This window comes from Canis aureus, chromosome 4, assembly GCF_053574225.1.
Source record: "Canis aureus isolate CA01 chromosome 4, VMU_Caureus_v.1.0, whole genome shotgun sequence".
NCBI classification, from domain to species: Eukaryota; Metazoa; Chordata; class Mammalia; order Carnivora; family Canidae; genus Canis; species Canis aureus.
In genome coordinates this window covers 51,880,638-51,907,152 of record NC_135614.1, presented here as the reverse complement: position 1 = coordinate 51,907,152, position 26,515 = coordinate 51,880,638, and the positions used below count along the sequence as shown (strand labels likewise).

At 38.5% G+C, this 26,515-nt stretch overlaps 1 protein-coding gene across 11 annotated transcripts in view; it reads right to left on the bottom strand.

Annotated features, from left to right (window-relative positions):
- The window catches only part of ATP10B (ATPase phospholipid transporting 10B (putative)), a 304,309-nt gene that overhangs the window by 93,877 nt on the left and 183,917 nt on the right, over positions 1-26,515 (bottom strand). For 10 of the 11 annotated variants that reach the window (XR_013378278.1, XR_013378277.1, XM_077895646.1 and 7 more), the window contains 2 exons: positions 8,194-8,488; positions 7,003-7,197 (listed from right to left, as the gene is read on the bottom strand). Coding sequence is in view for 9 of the 11 variants with exons in the window: in XM_077895646.1 (XP_077751772.1) it covers positions 7,003-7,197; positions 8,194-8,468 (470 nt within the window). In the remaining 2 variants the exon portion in view is untranslated. Of the gene's footprint in view, positions 1-5,710; positions 6,373-7,002; positions 7,198-8,193; positions 8,489-26,515 lie in introns of those variants that run through there. The other variant, XM_077895644.1, reaches the window with a different exon arrangement.

Sequence of the window (26,515 nt, the reverse complement as noted above, 5' to 3'; positions counted from 1 at the left end):
TTTCTGAGTCATTCTTCTAAATTTCTGACATTTCTTGACCTGGTCTTCTTTTTTTTTTTTTTTTTTAAGATTATATTTATTTATTCATGATAGACGTAGAGAGAGAGAGAGAGGCAGAGACACAGGCAGAGGGAGAAGCAGGCTCCATGCCAGGAGCCCGACGTGGGACTCGATCCTGGGACCCCAGGACCGCACCCTGTGCCAAAGGCAGGTGCTAAACCGCTGAGCCACCCAGGGATCCCTTGACCTGGTCTTTTGATACCAGCATAAGCCACACATAAAATCTTTAGTTCACTCATGATCAGGAGTTAGGGACAATTGAGGCTAATCAGGGAGAGTTAGGGGGCTAAGGAAGCAGACTTCCTAAGATCCCCAAAATGCTGAGGTGTTAAGGAAACCAGAGATAAGGGAACAAGCCAGAACACTTTGCCCTAAGGTGTGGGCAGGGAGGGTGTCTTGTTTAACAGCTACTTGTAACCAACAAAAAATCATCAGACTCTACAAAGGAAGTAAGCCATTAAAGATGTTATCACCAGTCCTTACTCAATGGTGATATCAGTGGATATGTTAAAGAATTTAGGTTCCCTGATTAGGCTCTTAATAAAAGACCAACCCTACAAGCCCTCAGTGGCAAACCCTCTCACTTCTGAGAGCTTTCTCTGTATCTTAGCTTAATGAACTTCTATGCCCTTACTCACTCTCCCACGTCCACGAGATTCATCCCTCGACTCTGAGACAAAGAACTAAACTCTCCCGTATCAATCAGGCTATGAACTAAAATACGTTCCTTCTGCCTGTTTAAATGTTGCTCATCTTTCGATGCCTCTTGAAATGTGCCCTCTTCAGGGAAGCCTTCCCTCAGCCTTGATGTTTTCCACAGGCAGAATTACTGTGGTCCTTTCTGCGTAGGCATGGGACACTGGAACTGTTTACAATTTCCTTGTGATCACTGGACTGAGAACCCCTGGGGTGTACTCAGGGTCTACCATGTGGTGTACACACACTAGATCCTGAATGCATATTTGAAAACAAATGACTGCTCAGCTGCTGAGACACTGGAGGGCTTTCATTTCATTATAATATGTAGACAAACCTGTCATAGATCTCTTCGGTTCACACCCCTGCTTCCTTACTGCATGTTTTCTGAATACAAATAATAATCTAAGCTGAATGGAAGGATAGAAATCTCTTGCTGGGTATGGTTCCTAGATTCATTAAGCGGAGCCCTGGGAGAAACTAAGCTAATACAATTCTGAAGCTAATCTCTTCTTGAAGTCATTCCATAAATCTGATTAATGGGTCATCTTTAGACCACAGGCACAGTCGCTATATTAAAAGAAAATGCTCTAACAGGATTGTAATTCTGTTAACAAGGCTTCTGCTGTTTGCAAAAGGAGTCTCTCACAGTATAAACAAGTCTGGGCTGCATGATGCATGGGATTGGGTTGAACAAAATTCTAAGGGTCCAATATTCAATTACATGCATGTGTATGCATACACACACACAGACACACACATACAAAGGCATCATTTTTCAAATGTGTGAATCTGAGACAAAATGGGTAGAGCTAATGCTGGAGATATAAGCTTTTATGTTGTTCTTTAAAAACAAATCGTCCTCTTGGACCTTGTATTCTTTGCCTGACATCTTATCATGTGTCATCAGTATTTGGCAAAAGAAAGTGTCCTTCAGCATCCATCAGGTAAGATAACTGACACTTACCTAGCATTTCCTACCTTCCTTTTCTGGGGTCTTTTATAGAATCAATCCACTTAAGAGTTAGGAGAACTTTACTGATAGATAGATAGATAGATAGATAGATAGATAATTACAGAATGTCCCCAAGAGTATATGCTCCTGTTAATATGTAGAAAGCAATTTACAAAGAGCTTAGGCTCAAATATATTTTAGATGATGGTATCGAGTACATAGAGGTGGCCTCTCCAATATCTGTTCCTCTTTCTCTTAGAAACTACCTTATTATTATTTTTTTCCCTTTGGATTTTACATTTTCTCTGGGTAGCAGATATGCCTCCAGGGAAATTGTCTTTATGCTGAACTGTGGTTCAGGTAAAGTTTAGCTAGCATAATTCCATCTCCTGCTCACAGGGATTAGTTCAGGTTTGAACATGTGACCCACTGGGGTCACTGAGGTGTAAGGAACGTCTGGAAAGTAAGCCTCCTTGACCTTCCAACAATGCTCCCAGAAGTGCCCTTCTTTTTCCCCTTTGTGAGTTACCACATGTAGATATGAAGGCTGGAGCTGCTGCAGCCAGTCTTGTTGCCTGAGGGAAGTCTGCCTGAGGGTTAAGATGATACAGAGGGGACTGAATGAAAAGGACAGCTAAGTGCTATATCTAGAATGAAGACTCAACTATACCTAATCACCTGCCCATCTCAGAGCATTTGTAGTGCCTTAAACCAACAACTCTATTCGTTTTTTAAATTTGAGTTGGGGGGATCCCTGCGTGGCTTAGTGGCTTAGTGCCTGTCTTCAGCCCAAGGCAAGATCCTGGAGACCTGGGATGGAGTCCCAAATTGGGCTCCCTGCATGGAGTCTGCTTCTCCCTCTGCCTGTGTCTCTGCCTCTCTCTCTCTGTGTGTCTCTCATGAATAAATAAAGAACATCTTGAAAAAAAAAATTGAGTTGGTTTCTGCTGCTTACAGCAGAGAGTATTTCAACAGACACAGCTGAGTTAAGCAAGATTCCATAGGTTACTTACAGAGGGTCCTCCCAGGACCTTTATTATGCTAATGTGCATTGTTAGATTCAAGAGAAACATCAAGTATGTCCTATTTTCCAAATTTATTTGGTTGTAGATTCTGTTCTTTCCCAGCCCATTTCATAGGACAAGATCTAGTCTGACTTCAAGGTTTATAAAAGTGGAAACTGAGATCCAGAGATTTAAATGACTTTTCTAAGGTATTATTAGTTAGTCACAGACCTGGGCCTAAAGTTTAGACCTACTGAATACCAGGCCTGTGTAACTTCAAAGTCACACCCATAGTGGAATTTTAGAAACAAAACAGGATTATAGGGGAAGAGAGGAAAAAATAAAACAAGAAATCAGAGAGGGAGGCAGGCCTTATAGACTCTTATTAATGTAGGAAACAAACTGAGGGTTTCTGGAGGGGAGGGGATGGGGGACAAGGGTAACTGGGTGATGAACATTAAGGAGGGCATGTGATGTAATGAGCACTAGGCATTATATAAGACTGATGAATCACTACCTCTACCTCTGAAACCAATAATACATTATATGTAAACTTACTGAATTTAAATAAAAAACAAAACAAACAAAAGAAAACCAAAAAAACCAGTCACACCCCATCCCTGCCCAAAGAGTGAGGTTCCCTCACTCAAGATGAATCTCAAAAGAAGAATCTAATAACTCTTTTGCAGACACTCCAGATTCCTTAGGACCAAATTATAAAGCAAAGTTTGCAAAATAGGGGCTTCCAGCAAAATAAGAACTTCAAGTCAAACAAAATAGGCATGAAGTATTTGAAAAAATTATAGCAGGTTATTTCATTTAAATATGAGGTTATTTCAAATAAAAGTATTAACTTCTAAGCTCCTTTAATAAAGTTCAGACAATCTGGCTACACTAGGCCTATATTGCCACATGCTAACCAGTTCTGCCTCCTGTACAAGAACACCAGTCCCCCTGTTTGCCACAGTGCCCACCATTCCCTATCTCATCTGGACTCTGATGTCAAGGATCAGCTCCCATTTATCAGTACACAGATAATATTGCTTTTCTCTTTGTATCTAATCTCTCTGATTCATTCAATTACCCGCCTAGCCCTGTAGTCAATTATTTTGCTATATTGAAGAAGGTAAAATTCCCCAAATTGAAATGTTAATATATGTTAAAAATTTTTCCAAGGTTAAGTAAGTTTGGAATAACACTGAGCTAAGGATGGACAGATTTTTTTACTGTACAACTTTTCTTAGTTCCCTCCTGGAACATCGGTTAAGAGGGCCAATGCATAATTTTTTTATCATAAGTGTCCTTTTTTTGGACACCACCCCTTTGTCATTATTTTTCCACTGAATATACTCTGGGAAATACTGCTACGATAGAACCTCTTATGTCGCTCACTGCCAATGAACCTGTGGACCAAAGTCTCTTTTTGCTAGGATTGCTATCACCTCGGTTTTTCTCTGTTCTCTGGAAGCTATTTTGAGAACAGAACAACAGCCTAGCCTACATCAGACCAAATCCCACCTCAGGTCAGGATCAGGATCAGAATCAGATCAGGATCTGATCGACACTGGATCAGATCAGGATCTGATCAACACTGACATTATCCCCAAGAACAGGCCCATAATTCTAGGAAGCATAGAGCTGAGGATTTCTGGCAGATAAAGGAGAATCAGATCAAGGTAATTGAGGTCCACACTCATTCTTCCCTAAAGAACCAGCTTTCTGGCTCACCATTGTGTGTCTTCTCTGAGAAACACAACAAAGGAGAAAAGTAGCAAACAAAAAGTGATGGGGTTGACTGGTGACAGTCTCTTCAAAGAAAGCAACCTGACAATCATTTTCCCTATCTTTATGATTTTATTATTCAAAGGTGAGGAAAGACTAAATCTCATCTCTAGGTGTTCAGTGGGCTAACAACAATCAAAACAATTAGATTTAGCTGAAAACTCTCTCTCTGTCTCTCTCTCTCTGTCTCTGTCTCTGTCTCTCTGTCTCTCTCTCTCTTCAGAGAACTTTCTTAGACATGTAACTGTGGCCCTGCAAGCAAAGCCTCCAGAAGACATGTGATGCTGAGGGAGGGCATGGAGTTTTTCATAGAGATTCCCTGGAGACAAATGAGCCCTTTGCATTTGATAATCTCTTAGAAACCCGCTCATCAGCCAGCTCTAAGTTGGTTACCAGTTACTTCCATTCTCCTGGGAAAGAGAACTCCTCCTTAGAAGAAAGCTCCTAAATGGCTGCAGTACATATCTTGAAGCCAGCCCCTTTCATTCTAAGAGTGGCCACAGTGACTACAGAACTTTAGATGATAAAACAAGGCTCAGAGAAGTTGGGTCACCTGCCTAACATCATATGGTTCATGAGTGATTTGACCCAAGTAGTGTGTATCCAGTTTATCTAATAAAATGTTCTACTACTGCTCTCCTGAAAAACAGCGATGCCTCTTCCCTCCAAGAGTCTCCAAATATGCTCTAGTGTGCTTATAGTCACACTGGACTAAGAATGGGTAAGACTTTATACAAAACTCTTAAATGGTAAGTGCTTTTGAACCACCAAAGAAAATGCCACATTAAGGTCTTCTCTTCTAATTTTAACAAACAATGTATTCAAGGGGTGCTTGGGTGGATCAGTTGATTATGTGGGTTAAGTGTCAGATTCTTGGTTTTGGCTCAGATCATGATCTCAGGGTTATAAGATCAGCCCCACCTCAGACTCTACACTCAGCGCAGAGTCTGCTTGTGCCTCTCCCTCTTCCTGCTTGCACACACTCTCTCTCAAATAGATATATTAAAATATATATACAACAGATTCAAGCCTCCACTTTTTAAAATTTGGTTTTAGATAATAATTCTGACTGTAGAGAATTAAACAGCTTCACTGAAATAAAATGATGCTATCTCCCTACTCCATTCCCTCTATAAATAGTAGTAGTAGTGGTAGCAGCCCCAGAAAGATCAGACCTAGGCTCACAAGACTTCCCCATTGGGTTTTGCTTTACCTGATATAGATGAGACACTCCTGGTTATTGATCACTTTATCAGATTTGTATCTCCGGAGGTCTTCCCAAGCATCTTTGATGGCAGTGACTGCCAGAATGATACAGATAGGTATCATGCTCACCTCAGGCTGGAAAGCATTAACCACAGGCACAAAATTCAGAACCACAATGCCCAGAAAATAGAGATTGGCAAAACGGTGTAGCTGTTCAAAGATGTTCTTGGGTATGAAGGACAACACAGTGTACTTGCTGGTCTTAATTTGATTCCCACAGTAATTCCTGTTGGGATTCTCTTTGTAGGACCATCTTTCAAAGGACAAGTTGGAGATTACCACTCGTTTCTTGTCTTCTTTCCTTTTCTGCCGTTTCTTCCCTTCCTTTCTCATCTCTGCTCAATCCCGTCTCTTTAATTCTCATAGCAGGGCATGTGAGTTCCTTGTAAAAGAATTTTTTCCCTAATCAGTTCCATTGTTCAGCTGCTAGTGAGTCATGTCCCTGATATCTTTTACTTGCCTTCTCTGCTGGAAATTTCTCTCTTCTTTCAAAAGGAAAATTAAAAATAAGTAGCTGGTTTACAAACACCAGGTGAGAAATGACAAGGAAAAAGCTTGCGGAGAACAGGTGTACACCTGCCAGTCCACTTCCTTCTACCTATTGAGACTCCGCCTGTTGGAATGTAGACGTCACCCACATGGATCTTCCTTTTCCACCCAGGCAGCCAAGGACAGTTGTGCCAACTCTAGGTCCTAAAGCCTACCTGGTTAAGTTTTAAAAACAAGGAGCCTCAGATGCTTTAAAAATAGTACACATTTTCATGTTTGGGAGACATTGCCTGTCACTCTCCAAAGAGCTGCGCTTCAACGTGGTCTCTTGAGATGAACTAGTCAGTTCTAGAGTCAATTCTTGAGCTTTCAACCCCACTGTTAATAATATAGCATTCTTATACTTAATAATTTGAGTGTTTACACATGTTAAGTTAAGGTTTCTAAATCTCAGCACTATTGACATTCTTTGTTGTGGAGGGCTGTCCTGTATATTGTAAGATGTTTAGCATCATCCTTCTGCCTTTATCCACTACATGTCATTGTCATATTCCTTCCCAATGTGGCAGCCAAAAATGTCTCCAGACATTGTCAAATATTCACTGCTGGGAAAAATCGCCTCAGTTGAGAATCACTGAATTAAGTGAACTTAAGAAAACAAAATGAGAAGAGAGACCAATCCTTTGAAAAAGCTGAAGAGTTTATATAACCTATTCTCAAGAAAGCAAAGAGAAGGATGATTTCTCTTACCTTTCATATATCCAGATGTTGGAGCAGTTGATCTCTCTATCAAAACGATGTCTCTTGAAGTCCTCCATGCCATCCTTGACCATGATGATGAATAGTACAATGGCCAATGGTAACATGGTGATTTCTCTGTGGAAAACTTCCATGGAGGGCATCCAGTTCAGAATCACCAGGAACAGAAAATAGAGGTTAGCCCATCTGGAAGGAGGAAGAAAAGTGTGAGTGAAAGCCAAGGGGAAGAAAATATACTCTCCACACTATTTCTTCCCTACTGTTGGCCCTTACCAACTAAAGTGACATTCTCTTTCAGTATCACTTTGAATTATGGTAAGGAATTTAAAGCCACATGCAGTTATATTCAAACTCGAACTGTTCACTAGTTTTGTGACTTTCTGGGGCTTGTTTCAACTTGTATAAAATGGGGATACCACTACCTACTTTAAAGGACTCATATAAATATTACAAAGGATAATATTTGTTACACACACAATAGAGGGTTCTCAATCATAGTAGTTGTTAAAGAATTATAGCTTGATATACAAATTTAGGATGATATCTAGGTAGATATTTTGCTTTATAATTAAAAGATGATCTTTCATGTACTAACTCAAAATTATGGCTTACATTTTTAGGTTTTCCAAGTGCATCTTTCTCCCTCTTGCTACTATGTCTTTGCACATGAAGGTTTGTTGGCAAGAACATTCCCCTGGCTCCCTTCCTGACTTTTGTTTTTACCCAGTTAATGCATTCTCTTCTTTCAGGTTATACTTCAATTGTCACTTTCTCCTGGAAGTCTTTTCTGAATTTCTTAACAAGGGCAGATCTCTCTCTTATTCACTCTAAGATTACATATACTTCTCCGTGGAAGTATTTATCGAAGTTCTAATTTTACATCAGTTTATATAATTCTTAAAATTAAATCTGTTTCTTTCACTAGAAAGTATAGTCAGGGCTATCTCTCTCTCGTTTTTTTTTTTTTTCCCTCATGTATCTCTAGCAGCTAACACATGCCTTAACACAGATTAGAATCTGATATTTATTGAATGAATGAATGAGCAAATGAATGACAAGTCTTTTCAAGATATATGCATTTAGATATTAAAGGATAGGTGGCTCAGAGGGCAACATCTTTGTCCAGAAATACTGGCAAAAACTTGGTTAAAGCACATATTATTTAGCTAAGTGGTTGTGTACCTATGAAACTGCTCAAAGAGATTCTGCGGCAGGAAGGTGAGGAAGGTATATTTGGTTGTGCAGATTCTGTTGCCGGAGTATCTCCTGGAGACCTCTGCCCAATCTTGGTGGCACATGCTGTTGTTGGGGAACACGACCCGCTGCTGTGTCAGGTTGTAGCTTTGCCTCCCCTTCTCTTGGGACAACAGTGGTGTGGCTTCTGATGGCGACTGAGGGAGCGCATCTCTGACTCGCCATTGCCACCGGTGCCAAGCTGAGTCCACTGAAAGAGCCATTTCTGGCAGTAAGTTATGATCTGAAAACAGACACATGTAGTTGCCATGGTCAGAAGTAAATATGTGGTATACTGGCTTACCACTTGTCCACTCATCCATCCAAGATAGATTCTGGGATACAAAGTCAGAAAAATAGGTTCAATCCCAGAAACCATGTGTTCAAGAATGAAAGACATAAAGCAAATAATCATATAAATACACAAAAAGCACCATGATAAGCACCATGAAAGCATTTAAGATACAGGGAGGGTGCTGATGACCTTGTTGGGCCTATCAGGAAAAGTATGGCCCTGTAGGCTATGGCCCTAGAGGTCAGAATGGGATCTGTATCTTCCTAACTTGGGTGGTCCCTCTCTTTCATGGTCTTCAGTGTCCTCACTGTACTATGAGGAAAACTAGTTTTATTCTAATTTTTTCACAAACTTTTTAGGGAATGAATTACATAGTACATAAAAGTATGCTGAGCCATGTCTTAAAGGGAAAGGTGTTTTCTAGCTCTAAAATTTTCTGGTACTGATATTTTGGGGAACCTCATTTGTGGTCAGAACCTCAAATGAGAGTTATAGGTAGGACAGAGGAGACAGTTTCTTTCCTAGGAAACTTTGGCCTGAGGTGACTGGGCCGTACAGAATGTCATTCTATGTACACTTTTTTTTTTTCTTTTTCAGTGTGGTTGACTGGGGTTGAAGGTGGGAGACCCCTTCCTTCCTCTCCAACTCCATTTAGTAGTTTCTGAAACTGAGCACTTATTCAGATAATCCTCCTAGATGGTGGACAAATACTACTTTTTCTAGGATATTCCAGTTCTTGAGCTCTTTTAATGGAACCTATAAGCAAGCCTTCAAGTTTTCTTCTGGCCATTCTTGCTTAAAGACCCTGAGGGATATTCAAATACATTCTTTGTAAGAAGTTGTATGTGATGAGGGTTCTCACTTAGTAGGCTCACAGGATAATTTTCTTTTGAATAAATGGATGAATGAACGTCAGGTATTATTAATCTTACAATGAGAAAGCTCACCTGTCATTGAAAATATGATTCTTTAAAGAGAAAAAGTTCCATTTCTAGTTTAAATGTTAACATTTTACCTTCTGATGCCCATATGATCTGACCCTTATCATAATTCTCCTCATGAGTTTAATCAATCCAAATGATTTTCAATCCAGAAGAGCTCTTCAGAGTCTTAAGTGAACCCTTGTAGCAAGCATGAAAAAATAAATGCAATTACTGATGCTCATCATAATGTGGCCAAAGCAATATTATGACATATGGTAAGCTAGAAATAATATTACATATTTTCTTTCTCATTATAAAAAATGTCCCTTTCATGGATTTTTTTATTATTATAAAAGAAAAAGAAATGAAAAGATAATTCATGAATAGAGTTGAAAATGCAAATGAGAAATCTTGCTGTGGCTAATGCCATACATATCAGACTTCTCTTAACTGAAGGTAATAAGGACTTCATAAAGGAAGATTGGATTGATATGGCAGAAGCAGGTATTTTAGGTGGGGTGGATTAAAAAGTCCATTATTTATGTCATATCCTTTGCTTTTCTTTATTAACATTGTAAAATAAGCTTTCTTAAAAATAAAGCAGATGTAAAATGGATGCCAAACAAGTGAACTTAAATTTGATGAGGAACCAAATATTTCTATAGTTTCAAGGTATCTTCCCCCAAATTATTAATTACAATGCCAAAAAAAGAATCATTGCAGTAAAGGCAGACACCACCTTACCCAAGACATTAAAGCAAAATCACCAACATGGTATAACCTGACATTCTGTACCTCCTGTTATGATGAACCAAGGACATGGCATCATTTCTGTGGTAGTCACAAGGAAATATTGAAAAGCCTCAAACTGGGGATTATTTTACAAAATAATTAATTTATGTCAAAGGTGTTAAATGTTAAAAGTCAAAGCCAGGCAGGGAAACTTTCTGACTAAAAGATATGATAAGTAAATGTAATGTGTGATCTTGGGCTGGATCCTGGCCTGGGCGGGGGGGGGGCGGGGAGATAAAATAGGCATAAAGGACATAAATAGACAATTCATAACATTTAAAAATGATTTCAGGACTAGTAATAGTATTTTAATAATGTCAAATTTCCCCATTATAATAATTGTATTGTGATTATAAATGAAAATGTTCTTGTTCCTAGGAAATTCACTCTAAAGTAGTTATGGGTAAATGGGCAAGATGTTTCAATGGTTCAGAAAATAATGTACGCATGTTTGTATATGTGTGTGTATATGTATACCTGTATATGTATACTAGGTTGGAAGGTTGTGCAGGGACGTTCCAGGCAGAAGAACTGGTTCTAGAAACAAAGTTCATAGGCGTGCCCTATAGAATACATGAAGTGAGAGACAAAGAACAGCGAAAGTTGATGCTGGAGGGACAGACAAGGACCAGCTGGCCTTGTTAAGGCTGTTATGCTGAGAGTAGAAAGGAAGAACTTTAGGCAGGGTAAACACCTGACCAGGGTTGTGGATCCCAGGCTTTATTTTGGCTAAAGCACACAAGAATGGGCTGGGTGGGGCCAGGATAGGATAGGAAGACAGCTCCTTAACCCAATGCTTCCTCTTTCTTCCAAGTAAGTTACTTCTTTCCAAAAGTAGAACAAGAAACAAAGGGGGATTGTGTAATCCTTTTATCTGAGGTGTGGTTTATTACTGCTTGCATAAAGGAAGGGGCATGTCTGAAGCAACTCTACAGGGTCCATCCAGTTACAGAGTCTTTTATTCTAATTTTCTGAAATGGAACCTCTCATTAACAATAAACTTGAGAAGTTTCTGGTTTTATTAAATCACACTCAGATCCTTATGGCTTGAAGTAGTAATTCTTCCTAGCACCACTATCATTTTCACCTGGGCAGAATGTCCTCTAGATGGTAGGGGATATATTTCTATTTGGTGGACCATTAGCCTAACATACTGAGTTAATTACAATTTACTGAGAAATCCTCTTCTTGTTCCCTGATTTTCTCCATCTTGTCTGGCCCATATTCCAATTAGCCCCAGTTCTTTTCATTTTTTATTTTAATGAACCAAGTAAACCCCATCTTTAGCAAATTCCAGTTTCACTGTTGGAGTCAACCAACCAGTCATTCTCTGAACCAAAAAATATTTGTTTTGTACTAAGTGAGTAAAACTTACATATCCATCTCTTTCTTCTGGAGCTTGCACTCTAGTGAGGTTGACAGATGCCAAACACATACTCAAAGAAATAAATATAAAGTTGACCCTTGAACAACATAGGTTTGAACCACATGTGTATGCTTATATGTGGATTTTTTTATACAACATAGTACTGTAAATGTATTTATAAATACATACTGTAAAAATCATATCATGATTTTTTAAAGATTTTATTTATTTATTCATGAGAGACAGAGAGAGAGAGGCAGAGACACAGGCAGAGGGAAGAGCAGGCTCCATACAGGCAACCCAACGTGGAACTTGATCCCAGGACCCCAGGATAACAACCTGAGCCGAAGGCAGACGTTCAACCACTGAGCCACCCAGGTGCCCCTCTCTTATGATTTTTTAAATAAGTTTTCTTTTTTTTTTAAGATTTTATTTATTTATTCATGAGAGACACACAGAGAGAGCCAGAGACTCAGGCAGAGGGAGAAGAAGCAGGTTCCATGCAGTCCCGATGCGGGACTCCATCCCTGTAATCCGGGATCACGCCCTGAGCCAAAGACAAATGTTCAACCGCTGAGCCACCCAGGTGTCCCAATAACATTTTTTTTTTCCAGCTTACTTCATTGTAAGAATACAATATGTAATACATATAACATTAAAAATATGTGCTAATTGACTATGTTTCCAAAGGTTTCTAGTCTACAATAGATTATTAGTGGTTAAGTTTTGGAGTCAAAAGTTATACGTGGATTTTTGACTGGGTGGGATGCCTGTCTCCCTAACCCACACACTCTTTAGGAGTCAACTGTGTATTCACCAACCATGGTAAGTGCCACAAAGCAGAACAGGGCATTACTGAGTGATGTGACCTTGTCTCTGATCAGGGGGATGAATGAGAGGCAACTGTATGGAATAAGTGTGTTTGTGGTGTGTGTGTGTGTGTGTGTGTGTGTGTGTGTGTGACTGGAAGTAAGAGTATCCTAGGAAGAAGCCACATTTGCAATTGTCCAGTGGCTAGAGCAAATATTGATTTTAAAAATTGCAAGAAAATTCAAGTTAAGGCTAGCAAACAGTAATAAGTGGAGACTAGAGAATTATTTTCCCTTCATGTCCAGTTCTTTAAGAATTATATCAGTTAGGCAGGATCATGAAGGAAAAAAAACCCTATAAAATTAAATTTAGTCTACACTTAGATTCTTGATAAGCAGCACACTATCTTGATACTAGAATTAATTAGAATCTAAGAAACTTTGGCCTTCAATAAACTGCAGGGGTTTTTAAAAGACATTCTACCGTGAGTGCTACAAAATGTGTAAACCTCATAAAATAATTTCCTCTTAGACATGTAGTTAACAAACAATAGCCACCTTAAAATAATCAGGGGTAGTATGTCCTTAATCAATTATATCAGTTTTCCCCCAAATGCAATCATTCTTGAATCACGTTTCCAATTTTTCCATACTCAAAGGTCATTTGTTTTATTAAGTGCAAGTCAAGTCAGCTCACTGTTTAAAAGCTTAAAAACTGACTAACACTGATATAATGTTGACTATAACAATGGTAAAATATTGATATCTGAAATTAGGGGTTTGATATATATTATTTTTTCAAGACACTAACATGGACCTACTTTTATTGAAATAAAAATGGTTGGGTCATTATCACAACGTTGTCCTAGACCTTCTATATCTCTCTTTGCTATTCTGAGAACCAGGTTCAGAAACATCACCAATTATAGAGAAAGTGTCAGTCATTTCCATCATTTGATGCTTATCTACTAATGCAAGAAAGGCTGCTAATATGTTTTGCAAGTTTTTTGTTTGTTTCCTAAAGAAGTGTCAAAACAACAAAGGCAGCAGCAACAAAAGTTTTTTCATCAATCCTAAATTAAATAAAAAATCCAGAGAACCTGATTCCTATCCATTCTCTGAGATCAAGGAAAGATTTGTAATACAAAAAGCTTATTACCAATTCCCTATTCATTTTGTTTTTTCCCACTTATTCTGATTGGATTTGCTTGAGGAAATTACTTTTAAATAGTAGTCTTCTACCTATTTTACTTATACCCATTTTACAGATGGAGAAACAACAGTAAGGGGAATAAAATAATACCTCTCTGGAAACTCCTTCCTCCCCTCTTTCAGAAAAACCTCTATGTGTTAGAATCCAAGATGTACTTTTTTCTTCACATTTTAATATTTTGAACCTAGGATATGTCACATAATTGATATGGTAATATTTCTTTTTTTCTTTTTACCCTCACAACATATTCATTTTTTAAAAAAGATTTATTTGTTCATGAGAGACACAGGCAGAGGGAGAAGCAGGCTCCATGCACAGAGCCCCATATGGGACTCGATCCCAGGACCACAGGTTCACGACCTGAGCCAAAGACAGATGCTCAACCACTGAGCCCCCCAGGTGTCTCTCACAACATATTAAATTGATGACATTTTAGATTCAAGGCAACGTGTTTAGTTGCAGGCCACAAAACAGAAATCCCAGTTTGAAAGCCCCTTACTAGGGCTTCCAGTTCTGGAACCTGCCTGGGAAAGTTTGGTAAGGCATTCTTGGGAAAGGAATGGCCAGCCCAAGGGGAGACCTTATTCTTCAGTGGAATTCAGAGAGGCTAGAAGCCTTAGGATGACAGAGCGTCAGAGCCTTCATTTGCCTTGTACTCAGCTACAGGATTCTACATACAGCTGCTGTGTGCAATCAGTTCTTGTAAGCACCAGCAAGTGCTATGTCCTGCCCAATGGGAAGAGTAAGAGCTGTGATTGTGCCTCATTCACAGGCTACAAAACGTGTCCTATAATTAGGATGCCAGATGCTGACTTCCTCCAGAGAGAAAGAAATATTGAATAAGAAATGTGTCTGAGGCCCCGGCACAGGGTGGGGTGTGGATTGTGGGTTTGGAGGCTGGTGAGAGTAGGGACCAGTGTGAAAGGGGAAGGCAGAGTGAGAAAGAAATAGCAATCACCTTGAATGAAATTAATTAGAAGGATGTACTTCTGTAGAAGATAATGACAACACATGACAAATGAAATCCTACAGAATGGGTTGTTGTGGAAGTGATCAGAGGGTAGATCTTTACAGAACTCAATCATCAATAGCATACCACACTCAGTCTCCATCACTAGTCTTTTTTGTGAATGTGATTTACCCTGATTTTTTCTTAGCATCTTGGTCCGTAAGAGCCTTACTCCAACGGATTTTCAAGGACAGCAATTGTTTCTTAAACAGATGAAAAGAAAGTTCTATGGTCTGCTATGTTATACTTCATTACTTCTCAGGTTTGTGGAGTTTAGGGCATCACCAGGTACCTACCAGGTACTGGTCTCACAGTAGGTGTACTTGAAGCTCAGCCCTCTCTCATGGGTTTTGGTCAAAAATATCCCACTGCTTCTTTGCCATCTTCTCTTCTTTTCTAGATATCACAGCTTTAACGTTTCTAAAGCTTTGGATTCTCTCCAAAATTCACTTTGGTTCCAGTAGCCCCCATTCCTATGAGTAGCATCTCCCTTTACCTGAATGACCTGGAAGTTATTTTTTATTTCTTTTTTTTGCTACAATCTAATTTTTAAATTTATTTAACATCAATTAATTAACACATAGTGTATTATTAGTTTCAGAGATAGAGTTTAGTGATTCATCAGTTGCATATAACACCCAGTGCTCATCACATCATGTGCCCTCCTGAATACCATCACCCAGTTACCCCACCCTTCCATCCACCTCCCTTTCAGCAACCTTCAGTTTATTTCCTATAATTAAGAGTCTCTTCTGGTTTGTCTCCCTCTCTGATTTCTTTTTATTATATTTTTCCCTCCCTTCCCCTATGTTCACCTGTTTTGTTTCTTAAATTCCACATATGACTGAAATTTTATATTTGTCTTTCTCTGACTTATTTCACTTAGCATAATACTTTGTAGTTCATCCATGTCATTGCAAATGGTAAGATTTCACTTTTTTTTTTTTTTTTGATGAACAGGCAATCTATTTTTAAATTCTACCCATTTTCACCTTCTAAATATTTTTCAAATACAGCTGCTTCTCAACATTTCTACTGCTTCCTTCCAATCTAATAAAAGACATTATCATATCTTGTATAGACAACTGCACAGACTTCCATCAGGTTCCTCCATCCTTGCTTGCTCCCTTTCCAACCTAGTTTCCCCATAACAGACAAAGTTATTTTCCAAAGTGCAAATCAGATCATGTCAGGTCTCCTCTTAATATTCTCAATGATAATGTTGTTTTCATATAAAACCCAGACTTCTCACTGTGGCCTACATGACACTTCATGTGACCCAGCTCCTACCTACCTCTTTTCTTCTTACTCAATATTCTCAAATACTCCAAGCATTCTCTTTTCTCTGCTACCCCTGCCTACCTCCACCCTATATGTGCATGCATGCACATGTGTGAGAATCTAGGTGGTTAGTAGTTCCTCTCCCTTGAAGGCCCTTTCTTCATGCTTTGCCTAGTGTCCTAGTCAGGCGAGGCTATAGTCCAGGCTGAGACAAAGCCCCAAATCTCAGTGGCTTAGTACAACCTATGAAAAGTTTGCAGCTCCAAAGTAACTCTTCTCAATCCATTGGCTCAGGGGGCCGGATTCCCTTTGCCTCATTATCTCAACATGTGGTTTTAAATAGAGCCATAATAGGGAGGTAGGAGTGAACTACATTACTTTGCTCATAGTCAAATGAGCATAGCCAGAATCAGCCATATGGTCTAACCTCAGCTACAAGGGAGGCTGAGCTATGTGGGGAATACAGAATCTTTGGTGAGTTTTGGTGGTCTCTGCCCGTCCTAGATTAAATGACATTTCTCTGTAGAATTGGGTGTAGGATTAATCCAATGCAGTGCAGCAGTTAGGATGTAGTCAGACCTGTCATTATTTCCTGTCAGCTGAAGAAAGGGATCCTAGACTTTCTAAAGACTTTGATATCTTCTATTTGGGTATCCTCCTTCAAATTTGAGGCCAAGAGAGTGATCCCTAAATTCTGTCCCTTAGATGCTGCCCTGAGTTAAGGCTGATGATAGTGAGATATTAGAGAATTCATGTGTGCTCCTGGTATAGTCTGTAGATGGAATTCATATGCTATGTGAGCCACCATTTTTTCTTTTTGAGTTTTTATTTTAGTTTCATTTACTTAACACACACTGTTATAATAGTTTCAGATATAAAAAAATAGTTTCAGATACGCAATATAGTAATTCAAGACTTCTATATATCACCCTGTGTTCATCACAAGTGCACTCCTTCATCCCCATCACCTATTATACCCATTCCCTTTCCCCTGATCCCCTCTGGTAACCATCAGTTTGATCTCTATAGTTAAGAGCCCGTTCTTTGGTTTTCCTCTCTCTATTTTTTACTTTTTGCTTGTTTGTTTCATTTCTTAAATTCCACATATGGTGAAATCATATAATAGTTGTCTTTCTCTGACTTAATTTGCTTATATACTCTCTAGCTGCACCCATGTTGTTGCAAATGTGAGCCACTACTTTTAAATGTAGCAGATATGGTTGAAATGGATATATTGCAGATTTGTTTAAAGGCGTTACTGATTTCATGGTAAGCTTTTGCTATTATATATTTTCTCAATCCGTGATACTAAAATTATACCAACTCTTAGGTGTAGGTTATGAAATTCTTTGATGACAAAAGGCTTTGGAAGGTTGGAAACACTAGCATAGCAGAGTGAGCATGGAACTGAATAGAGGGTATTTAGATAAATGCAAAGAAAAAGTTCCATAACTCACAGTTCCCACCCCAACAAGATGGTTGAAGAGACAAGGTAACACAGGAAAGGTAACAGGCTATCAATAGGGAATTGTATAAACACAGACAGTAAGCTCTGAAAGTTGTCAAAGATAGAAGAAAATCTGAGTCCCTGAGTAGGACAAGGCAAGCTTCCTGGAGAAGCAGAAGTGTTCAATTAGTGAATAAGAAAGCCTACGTATCTGGAAGCAGGGATGAATTCAGAACGTGTAAGAATAGGCAAATGAGGAGTCTGTCTCTTGTTCCTACCTCTCAGACCTACTGAGTTAGAAGCTCTGGGGATGGAGTAGGAAATTTGTACCCTTAGCTCCCAGATCATAGTAAACTGGGGACTGCCAAAGAATAAACCTGAAGAGATTCTAGCTTATGCACTTAAATACATGCTTTCTATTGAAAACTACCTTTACCCATTTTCTTTCCTCTATTCCAACCCTGATTTCCCAAGTAACTTCTTAATAAAGGCAAAAGATCTTGGGAAATCAAAAGACAATGTAGGCAATCTTTTCTTTGTAAGAGGCAGGTAAAATGAGATGCATAATTTCATTTTTTATATCCCTCCAGGCAGAAATGTGATTTTACTTAAAAGTTGTTTTATAGATTCTTTTGGTTTATTTTACTGACAAAATAATTAAGTTGGGTCTAATTAAAAGTGAACAAATTGCTTGCACAAACTGAATAAATCAGTGCTGAGCTGAAGGATGAAGAAAGTTGTTTGAAGTCTGCAGGGCTGAAAGCAATTAAAAGACAATAGGACAAACTGACTGGCTCAGTTCACCTCCCTCCAAACATATGCATGATTCTGTGAGTTACATGCTAATACCTCCAGGAAAGACAGGTGAAGCAGGCAGCGAGCTCGCAGGACTTGGGAAATTTGGAAGTTTTCTCAAAGCCAAAAGGACTAGATACCTGGCTTAGTGCCCAGCAAATAGGACCAGATCTGTAAAATGGAATGAGAAAAACTGATATTTTAGCAAGTACCTCCAGTTTCTTTAGGGAGGAAATAAACGCTGATTAGCACTTGGGATGAAAGGCTAGGGAACGCAAAAGTGGAAGAAGGAAAGGGAGAAGGAAAGGAGGAGAGAATTAGTTGGCAAGAGTATAAGAAATAGAGATTAAGATAGTTGCTGCTTGTGTTGTCAGAAAAAGGGTAGAGGGACTTTTAAAAATTTTTTGAGGTATAATTACCACATAACACTACAATAGTTTCAGGTGTCCAGTGTAATGATTCAATAATTGTATATATTGCAAAATGATCACCACCGTAAGTCTGGTCAACATCCATCAGCATACATAGTTATAATTTTTTCTTGTAACAAGAATATTCAAAATCTACTTTCTTAGCAACTTTCAAATATGCAATACAGTATTATTAACTATAATCTTATGTTGTATGTTACATCCCCAGAACTTATTTATTTTATAATTGGAAGTTTGTACTTTCTGACCTCCTTCATCCATTTCACCCATAGCAGGCACCCTCACCTCAGACAGCCAGCAATCTGTTCTCTATGTCATTTTTTTTAAGATTTTATTTTTATTTATTTATTTGACAGAGTGCACATGAGAGAGAGCACAAGCGAGGGGGAGTGACAGAAGGAGAGAGAAAAGCAGACTCCCAGTGGAGCAGGGAGCTCAATGTGGGGCTTGATCTCAGGACACCGGGATCATGACCTAAGCGGAAGGCAGACACTTAACTGACTCAGCCACCCAGGCATCCCTGTTCACTATTTCTATGAGCTCATTTTTTTTTAGACTCCACATAAGTGAAATTATTTAATATTTATTTCACTAAGTATAAGGCCTTTAAGACCCATCAGTGTTATTGCAAATTGCAAGATTTCTTTTTTTTTTATGACCAAATATTATTCCATTATATATATGGGACTTTTTTTTTAAAGGTCAAATATTCACTAAAAATATGTATGATATTGAAATATGATATAATGTGTTTTCATGTTTTCTAAAATTGTTCAGAAAAATTTATAACACAGAGTGGCCTTGTATAAATGATAACACTTGATTAGGGGTAGAGGTCTAGAAGTCAAGAAACAGTTGTTCCCATATTTGGTTGGCTCAATGCCAAGGGGAGAAGATAAAAGAAGAGGCACAAGAAAGAGTAGAGAATGAGAAACTTAGTAAATTCCGGAAATTAGAACCAGAGATGACAAAGAGAAACATAAGTCCCATAAGAATTTGCAGAAGTTGGGGGGTAAGTGGTAGCATAGGGTTTTTTATAAGATATGGGATAGGGATTCAAGTTCATCTAATTTAGATTTTAAAGGGCAGGGTAAGCCAAGCCAAGCACTACACCTGGCTTATACATCCTGCTGACCAGATGTGTGACCAGGGGGCAAGTCGGTTTCTCTCTCTGGACCTTAGTCCTTCCTCTATGAATGAGGGAATCAGAGTGGGTAATCACTCAGGCCCATGTGTGTCTCTAACACCTTTGCTTCAGATTTAATTCCCACCCTGACTTTTCAGAAGTCAAGGAGATAAGTGACTCTGATGAGGGATCTTGCCAGAGAGCAGATTATTTCCTCCCCAGATGATAGCCTGTCCATAAAAGGTTAGATCTCACAGCACACAATTGCTAAGTGGCTGATCCTTTCTCTTTTCAGAACTGGAGTCTTTTTCATAAGTCTGTTTCTTTGAGTTATTCTCTCATACATGCTTTGGGTTGAACATTCTCATATTTCCAAAGAAATAACTAAACCCTCTCATCTTTATTATTTCTCCTCTCTTCTTACATTAATATAGCAATGACAATGTTCTCAAAAGGCCTCCACATGTTCCAAACTTCTATTCCCAATATAAGGAGGAGTTTTAAGATATATCCAATTGGTCTATTGCATCACCATCTGGATATCTATTAAGAATGTCAATCTCAGTTTGCCTCCAAGAGACTCATTATCTTTACTCCTATATCAGCTGCTGTCCACAGTTCCTATCTCATGGAATGGTGGTACTACCCTTTTAGTTGCCTAAGTTTCTGATTCCTCTTCTGGATGTATCTAATACCTGATGTATCCAATCAATTACCAAGTCCTGTTGATTCTAACCTATAAACATACTGCCAGTTCTCTCCACTCTCCTCTGGGTTCATTGCCATCACATTAGTCTAACTTACTCTTGCCTCAATTACTTGGATAGTTTCATAGTTTTTCCCCTTGCTTCCATATTTTCTCCCCTCCAACCTGTTTTCCCAAAGTGAAATCAGAAAGATGTCATCAAATTGTGGATTCATTTGTCATTGCCTTGCTCAAGACCCTTTCTAGCTTTCAATTTTCAATCAGATAGAATAAGAAACAAAACTTTAACATAATTTACAAGTCCTTCCCTCCCTGAACTAGGTACAGCTTCTCTTGTTTTTCTCTTTTGTGCCCTAGTCATAGGAAATGATTTTATTTCCTTTTGTGCCTCTCTCACTGTGGGGACCAATACCAGCAGCACTCCCTACCCTCCCCCAAAGCCTAGCTAATTTTCATTCATTTTTATGACTTAGATGTTCCCTCCCCTGGAAAACCTTCCTTGGTCCTGAACTATTATTGAAGGGTTACTCATGTGCTTCACAGTACTTTGTCCTTATCCCATTTTAGCTCTTAGTTCTATGTATGGAGCCTATGGACTTGTCTGGATGAAGACTTCTCCAGGGTAGTCACCCCTCTACCCTCCATGTCTCTTGGAGCAGTCACCATTTTAACCCCCCAGTATCTCCTGAAAGCAGTTATCACTGACTCCCCCAGAACATTCTTGGAGCAGGCACCACTGATGACTCCCCCAGTGTATTCTGGGAGCAGTCACCACTCTTCCCCAGTGCCCAGTGTGTCCTGTCATCACTTTACCCCAGCACTTCTTGGGATCCAACAGCACTTTATACCTCCTTCCCTAGTATAATGATAGGCACCAAGCGGTACTTGATTTGATAAATAAAAAATGTATATTGCAATATTATTTTTAAAAATTTCAAAGAACTTCAACTCTGTTCTTATATTTTATCCTCCAAACAATCTATTGGGGTATTATGGTGGTTCTTTTTAGCCATAGATACGAAGTTCCTCAATAATGCCCACTTAGAAGGATCTGTGGTTAAGGAACTTGAGACCTCATAGCAGAAGTTCCCCTCCTTATGACAAAGTTTTGAGAATGTAAAATATTTTGAATAAGACAATCAAGGTACCGTACTATATAATGTCAATATAAATGAAATTTATCCTTTTAAATAACAGCAGGGTATGGCACAGTTTCACTCAGAATCTGTTCCCTAGAACTTTTTAATGCTTGCCTCTCCTAATATTAGAAACTGGAAGTTCATTTTGTTTGTAGCTAATATCTGTTATAAAGCATAAAAACAAAATTGTTCTGATTTATGAAGTAGGGTTTTTGATTTCTGGCTTCTTAGATCTCAATGACTCTGACTGGATCTTTGACATAGATAAATTACTGGGGAAGTGTTCCTGAAACTCTGTCCCCATGACATGGGATTACATGTCCTTAACTGCTTAGGATCATTTCTGACTAAAATACTTGTAAAAGGGTGCTCTTAGATCTCTTAGCAAAAGCTCTCCCTGTGGTTCTAAGATCATAATTCATATGCTTTCAATATTCTTTATCTTTCAATATTATCTCATATAAATTTTTACTTCCAATATACTGTTTTATTTATTAGGGAACTCTTTAGTTCCCTATTTCCTTAGAAATGCGACATTCGCACACAGCAGAACTGATATTGTCTGGGTGAACTACAAGATTGCAGAATTAGGGATGCCTGGGTGACTCAGTGGCTGAGCATCTGCCTTTGGCTCAGGGCCTGATCCTCGGGTCCCCAGATTGAGTCCCACATGGGGCTCCCTGCAGGAAGCCTGCTTCTCCCTCTGCCTGTCTCTGCTTCTATCTCTGTGTCTCTCATCAATAAATAAATGGGATCTTAAAAAAAAAGATTGCAGAATTAAATTTGTACTGAATTTTCATATTTGGTGAAATTGTGGCTTACAGGGTATGGCTATGAATAATTCTAAATTTTTCCATGTGTAAGAGATCAATCCGATGGCTCTTTTACTCAGAATAATAAAATAAATGAAGAAAGGTTAGGTGATAATCAGTTGAATTGTCAGTTTCCTAATCCACAGTCTGGACAGCCTGGCTTTCGGTTTTTCTACCTCAGTGTGAACCATTTGTGTTTGCTCCTATAATTTTAGATATCTGTTATTGCCCTGGATGATTCATTTGAAAATAAATTTTTGATTTCAGAATAATTAACAGAAAAGTTGCAAAGATAATACAGAGAGTTCTTTTACCTGACATTCTCCTAATCTCATAGAATCAGGATACATTTGCCAAGATAAGAAATTAACATCAATACAATATAATTAACTAAACTACAGACTTTATTTGTGTTTCACCTGGGCATTTAAAAAATTTCTTAAATTACAAAGCATTTTAAATTAGAGAATAGTACAGATCCTGACCCCAGTGCTCCAATGATACTTGGTCATTGGCACCAAGAAACTCAATTGGTCAAAGGTTGGTTTATGGTTTGTTTCTTTGTTTTAAAATCCTTTATCCCTACTTGAAACAATATTAAATGATTTTCTGGTGTGATCCACACTACTTCTGGTTCTCCCACTATGAGTAGGACCCTTGAGCTGGTACAGGTGCTTAGGAGTCTGACTTTTTGGGGCAGGAATCTGGACTCTCCATGATAACCAATCATAATCTTTTTGCCTCATTTGAGATTCTGAAAAGGCTCCCTGGTTGTTATAAGACTCATTAAACTGCGAGCAAGAATATTTCTGGGCAGAGACTTTGCATTGGCAGGTGACAACAACCCATATTCTTTTTTGTTTATTGCAATATGCACTTTTTATCTTCAGGATAGGGGCAAACAGATCCACAGATAGCTTTCTGAAGAACAATACCATAATTGTTAATCTGCTTCCTATAGTAAAGAAGTTACTAATTTTGGATGTGTGGAAGGAGATCTGTAAGATTGTGAAGGAGAACATGGTGTCATCTCCTATGACAAAACCACAAATCTGTAAACCCAGAGGCAGGAGAAGAGAGAAAAGACACACACACACACACACACACACACAAACACACAGAGAAAAAAGTATAGAAACAGGTGTCACCACTTGAATACTCCCATGGAGATGTGGAGAAGCAGCACAGTGATAAATCAATCTGCCACTACAAGCTGGAAGAAGAATGACAGAGTAATGGGTCTGGTTGGACTATTTGATGGGAGTTGGGAGCTGTCCATGCCTCTAGGAAATCTTCCCCTTCTGCAGACTTAGTCCCTGGGGCTCAGTTCTCTCTTCATTAAACCTCAGTCATTGGTGAGAGATCCTGGATGCTTAGGAAAACCACTGGGCCTTGCTTTTTATGTTCCTGTCTGATTGATTGTGGTTGAGGCTGCTGAGGCAGACCCACTGACATTTTCTGGTACCCAGGGGGTTTGGCAACCATTAGGCATTTTTAGGGTGTTGCAGGCTTTTTAAAATTTGATTTATAAGATAAAATTAGCATTCTTTCTAGGATACTTTGGCTTATTTTGATATAGGAAATTGAGAAAAAAGCAAATTAACAAATGTAGGTAACTACACTCACCTTCTCTCCCACTCCCGGATCACTTCATTCTGTCCTTTTATGAAAAAGCCAAGGAGATAATACTCCATCTGGTAAGTGGATAATTTATTTCCAATTTTCTCAATCTTTTTAAAGTCATGCATGTGGGGATTTGGTGATGTTTTATATCTCCAATATAATGGTCTCTGTCACAAACACTTCATATTATCTAGGCTATAAATATTGCCTCGGCAACTTTCTTTTCCTTTGGATCATTAGAAAGACAAATGGCTTTGTTGCTCAACAATGTGGCGGGGGTGGGGACTATCAAATACAGCATCATGTGGAATAGACTCAGATGGTGGTGTGCATGTATGGATTTTGGAGTCTGAAACACCACAGGGTATATATATATATATATATATATATATATATCCTGAAGAGAAGAGAGGTAAAAGGCAAGTTTGAGTTAAATCTATTATTCCCTTCTGCTGTGTCCCTGTGGCACTGAAACTTGTCCTACATAGTGCTGGAAGAGCTGCCTGAACAGGGGAAAATCCATCCTATGATTTGATTTATCTGTACAATGCCAACAAACCAAGGTTCCAGAATTATCTCATGGATTAAAGACCCCTTGGAGACAGGTTCAGACAGTGTGTATTGGCACCCAAATAGCAAATAGACAAATGATACACACCAGAGAGCTGGGCAACAGACTTGTGTACATATGGGGACTTGATATGTGACAGATGTGGCCTTACAAATCAGTGTGGACAGACTACTCAGTCAATAGTGTTCAGATCGTTAACTCATATAACAACAACAACAACAACAAATTTCTACTTTACACTGCACATGAAAAGTAAATTCCAGGTGCAATAAAAAATATAGAAGAAAATCCTATGACCTTGTGTCAGGGAGGGAACTCTTAAGGCAAAGACATCAATAATTAAAGATTAATAGATTTGACTGCATTAAATTTTCTGTGCCCTAAAGATTGTGGAAAGGCAAGTCAAAGATTGGCAAGAGTTGTTTGTAACATTATTATGTTTACAAAAAGGAAAGGATAACTCAGAAGAAAAGTAAGAAATGATAGGAACAGGATGTTATCAGAAGAGGAAACCCAAATGTCTCCAAATCACATGAAATTATTTCCAGCTTTTTAGTAATAGGGAAATGCAAATTAAAACAACAACAAAGTGATACCTTGCTGTATCAACAAATTGGCAAAAAATTCTAATTACATTGAGATTTGGCAAAGATGAAATGCAATGGGCACTTTCTTATACAAATTGTTACAACTACTTTGGAAAGCAATTTAGCATTATCAAGCCAGGCTGCAAGTGCACATGTTCCTAGACTCAGAATTTTTGCTTCTGGGTAGATACCCTGGAAAAACCTACACCTGTATATTCAGAAATTCAGGGCATATATTTTGCAATGTGCAATGCATCATTATTTAGTAAAAGTTAAAAACTGGAAACAACTCAAACACAACATCAAACATAAGAGGAAAAAAATAAAATAGCATGTTTATAAAAGGAAATATTACATGGTACTTAAAACTGAACAATATTATCATCATTGATAAATAGCAAAATAATAGTTAATACTTCTCTATAGGTTTAATTATTTTACTGTAGGTACTACTGTAAGTACTTTGCATATAAATATGAATTCATTTAATTCTCTTAACATTCCTCTGACAGGGTTTCTATTTTTATCCCCATTTTATAGATGAGCAAACTAAGATACAGAAAAACATGAGTAATTGCCCTCAACAATCATAGCTATCAATGACAGAATTGGGCTGTAAACCAGCCAGTCTAACCCCAGAATTGGTGATTTTAACACTATACCTGCCTTATAAAATAAACTCAGAATGCTGAGTAACAAAAATATAATGTTGAGCAAAAAATTCAGTTTTGAAGATGAGTCATTTAGTATCATTCTCTATTATTTAGGGTGAAATTAAACTACATTTAACAACAAAAAGTGCCTCGAACAAGATATTTAAATTTGTATTCATATTTACAACATAAAATGAATCTTGAGGTAAGTAGTCCAGGGCTGATTCAGAGGTTCAGAGGTCATGAGACCCAGGACTTTTCTGCCTTGCCACCCTTAGCACTGGTTTCTGATCTTAAGGTGATGTCATGAACCAAAGAGAGGTATTAGAGCTTCATCCACCATGGTAGTGTCCTAAGTAAGAAGGAAAAAGAAGGACGATCAAAGGTATATCTGTCAGCTGAGTCACATCCCAGAAGCCCTGCCCAATGACCTTTGTTTCATCTCACTGGCTGTCCCTATAGCTGAAAGAGGAGGTGGTAAATGTAAGCCTTTAGTAGGGTACATTGCTGCCCAGAATACACTACTTGCTCTATAAAGAAGAAAAGTAAATACTGAGTGGGTCCACTAATAAATAAATATTGAGCAGGAAACAAAGAGTTTCTATCATAAATACCATGTACATAAGACTTGAAAGAATACTATACATTGTTTGTGGATTTATATACACACTTACTACAGTAGAAAAACATATG